Here is a 3373-nt window from a genome sequence, read left to right as displayed (position 1 = left end):
AAATAAATAAATTTTAAAAAAGAATAAAAAGAAAAGGAAACAAAAATTAAATGAAATAATTTTAAAACATAATAATGATTACATTAAAATACAGCATAGGAAAAGAAAAGAGAAAAAAAAAAAAAATAAAAATAATAAAAATTTAAATTTTATTTAAAATATAAAGAAGAAAAGAGAATAAAGGAATAGAGTAAAAGAAAAGAGAGAAATAAGAGATATGAAAGAAAAAAGAGAAGAAAGAAAAAACTTTTGATCTGCTATTTGTGGAGCTCCCTGGATTTTGCTCTGATGTTCCCTTGGTGTGTTGATCCCAGGCCTCCTGGGACGATCTCTAGTACAGGGCAGTACGAGTCCTTGTCCCTGCCTGGCCCTGGGCACCCTGACTGTACCCCAATAGGGTGGAGTCCCAAGTAGTGGAGTGGGTGGTGCCTCCATAGCGCAGAGGCTGGTTCTGCCTTGTGTTGAACACCTTGAACGTCCCTGTTCTGAGCTGTTCTCCCTTCCCCCCTGGAACTGGACTCTGTGGGGATATCCTGGTCTTGGCCAAGATGGTTTGAACAGACTCAAGTATAGGGTGGTGCCCGTAGCTTTATGGGGGGTGGGGGGCAGGCACTTCCCCTCCTTCCAATGCTTCAGCTCTGCCTGGCTTGCTGGCACCCCCTCACAGCCACTTCCAGCAGGGGGTATCAAAAAGATCAACAATAAAAGAAGTGAATTAAAAAATGTTTAAGAGCGTGGGGCGGGCGCGAGCCGGAGGAGGAGACCGGGGGCTGCGAGCAAGTGGAAGTGGCGTAGGCGGCCTTGGAGAATCGCGGGCTGCGCCGCTCCCGGGCTGGTCGCGGATGGGGAGGGGATGTGGGTCAGTGCGAGATCCGCTGCTGCTGAGGAGAGGAGCGTCCACAGCAGCACCATGGCTCAACAGAAGAACCTTGAAGGCTATGTGGGATTTGCAAATCCACCAAGTCAAGTATACAGGAAATGAGTGAAGAGAGGGCTTGAATTCACACTTACGGTGGTGGGTGAATCTGGATTGGGAAAGTCAACGTTAATCAACTCATTATTCCTCACAGATCTGTATTCTCCAGAGTATCCAGGTCCTTCCCATAGAATAAAAAAGACTGTACAGGTGGAACAATCTGAAGTTTTAATCACAGAAGGTGGGGTTCCGTTGCTGCTCACAATAGTTGACACCCCAGGATTCGGAGATGCAGTGGGTAATAGTAATTGCTGGCAGCCTGTTATCGACTACATTGATAGTAAATGTGAGGACTACCTAAACGCAGAATCTCGAGTGAGCAGACGTCAGATGCCTGATAGCAGGGTGCAGTGTTGTTTATACTTCATTGCTCCTTCAGGACATGGACTTAAACCATTGGATACTGAGTTTATGAAGCGTTTGCATGAAAAAGTGAACATCATCCCACTTATTGCCAAAGCAGACACACTCGCACCAGAGGAGTGCCAACAGTTTAAAAAACAGATAATGAAAGAAATCCAAGAACATAAAATTAAAATATACGAATTTCCAGAGACAGATGATGAAGAAGAAAATAAGCTTGTTAAAAAGATAAAGGACCGTTTACCTCTTGCTGTGGTAGGTAGTAATACTATCATTGAACTTAATGGCGAAAGGGTCAGAGGAAGGCAGTACCCTTGGGGTGTTGCTGAAGTTGAAAATGGTGAACATTGTGATTTCACAATTCTAAGAAATATGTTGATAAGAACACATATACAGGACTTGAAAGATGTCTCTAATAATGTACACTATGAGAACTACCGGAGCAGAAAATTGGCAGCTGTGACTTACAATGGAGTTGATAATAACAAGAATAAAGGGCAGCTTACTAAGAGCCCTCTGGCACAAATGGAAGAAGAAAGAAGGGAGCATGTAGGTAAGATGAAGAAGATGGAGATGGAGATGGAGCAGGTGTTTGAGGTGAAGGTCAAAGAAAAAGTTCAGAAACGGAAGGACTCTGAGGCTGAGCTCCAACGGCACCATGAGCAAATGAAAAAGAATCTGGAAGCACAGCACAAAGAATTAGAGGAAAAACGCCGTCAGTTTGAAGATGAGAACGCCAACTGGGAAGCCCAGCAACGTATTTTAGAACAGAACTCTTCAAGAACCTTGGAAAAGAACAAGAAAGGGAAGATCTTTTAAACCCTCTATTGATCACCAGTTATGTATTAGTTGCCAATATACCAGCTTGGACATCAGTGTTTGTTGGATCCGTTTGACCAATTTGCACCAGTTTTATCCTTAATGATGGATTTAACAGCATGACAAAAATTATTATTATTTTTTGTTCTTGATGGAGATTAAGATGCCTTGAATTGTCTAGGGTATTGTTGTATACTTAGAAACTAACAGCTCTAAGTACCTTTCCTACATTTTCTTTTGTTTTATTAAACAGATGTCTTCAATTTAATGCAAGAAAACATTTTACTATTGTACAATCATGTTCTGATGGTTTGACTGTTTACAGGATATTCCAAAATAAAAGGACTCTGAAAGGTTTTCACTGAGGGCAAATTGCCATAATATGATGCAAACTATGCTTCTCTATAATAATTATAATACAAAGGTTCCATCCAATGCAGCATATACAATAATGTAATTTAGTCTAACACAGTTGACCCTATTTTTTGACACTTCCATTGTTTAAAAATACACATGGAAAAAAAAACCTATATGCTTACAATGCACCTAGAGCTTTTTTATAACAGCCTTTGTTTGTTTGTTTGTTTGTTTTGGATTCTTTAAATATATATTATTCTCATTTAGTGCCCTCTTTAGCCAGAGTCTCATTACAGCTTCATTTTTGTAATAACATTTAATTTAGGTATTTTCCATATATTGGCCCTGCTAAAATAGAATATAGCATCTTTCATATGGTAGGAACCAACAAGGAAACTTTCCTTTAATTCCCTTTTTACATTTTATGGTAAGTAGCAGGGGGGAAATGCATTTATAGATCATTTCTAGGCAAAATTGTGGAGTTAACGACCAACCTCTTTCTACCCATGTGCAGCCTCTTTATTTTACTAGAAATGGGAATCATGGCCTCTTGAAAAGAAAAAAAGTCACCATTCTGCATTTAGCTGTATTCATATATTGCATTTCTGTATTTTTTGTTTGTATTGTAAAAAAATTCACATAATAAACAATGTTGTGATGTAAAAAAATAAAAATAAATTTAAAAAAATTTTTTAATTCACAAAAAGCCCACTTGGCATTCCAAAGTTTCAGTGCCACTAGCCACTGCTGTGCAGGGCTTCTGCCCAGGCTCTGACCAGATATCGGAGTCTCCAGTGCCACCAGCCCAGCTGCAGGGTGCAGACTTCCAGCCTGGAGCCATTCCCCTTTACATCGGGT

General features: G+C 40.1%; 1 protein-coding gene across 1 annotated transcript; it reads left to right on the top strand.

The window, feature by feature from the left end:
- The first annotated feature begins 801 nt into the window (after positions 1-801).
- On the top strand, positions 802-2918 carry LOC103295639 (septin-7-like). Its single transcript, XM_054719767.1, is given in 1 exon segment — positions 802-2918. A coding segment is annotated over 1 exon segment (1305 nt). The 5' UTR covers positions 802-853; the 3' UTR covers positions 2159-2918.
- The last annotated feature ends 455 nt before the right edge of the window (positions 2919-3373 follow it).

Source organism: Eptesicus fuscus, chromosome 8 (genome assembly GCF_027574615.1).
Source record: "Eptesicus fuscus isolate TK198812 chromosome 8, DD_ASM_mEF_20220401, whole genome shotgun sequence".
In the NCBI taxonomy this organism is placed as follows: domain Eukaryota; kingdom Metazoa; phylum Chordata; class Mammalia; order Chiroptera; family Vespertilionidae; genus Eptesicus; species Eptesicus fuscus.
This window is presented reverse-complemented; position numbering and strand designations above follow the sequence as displayed.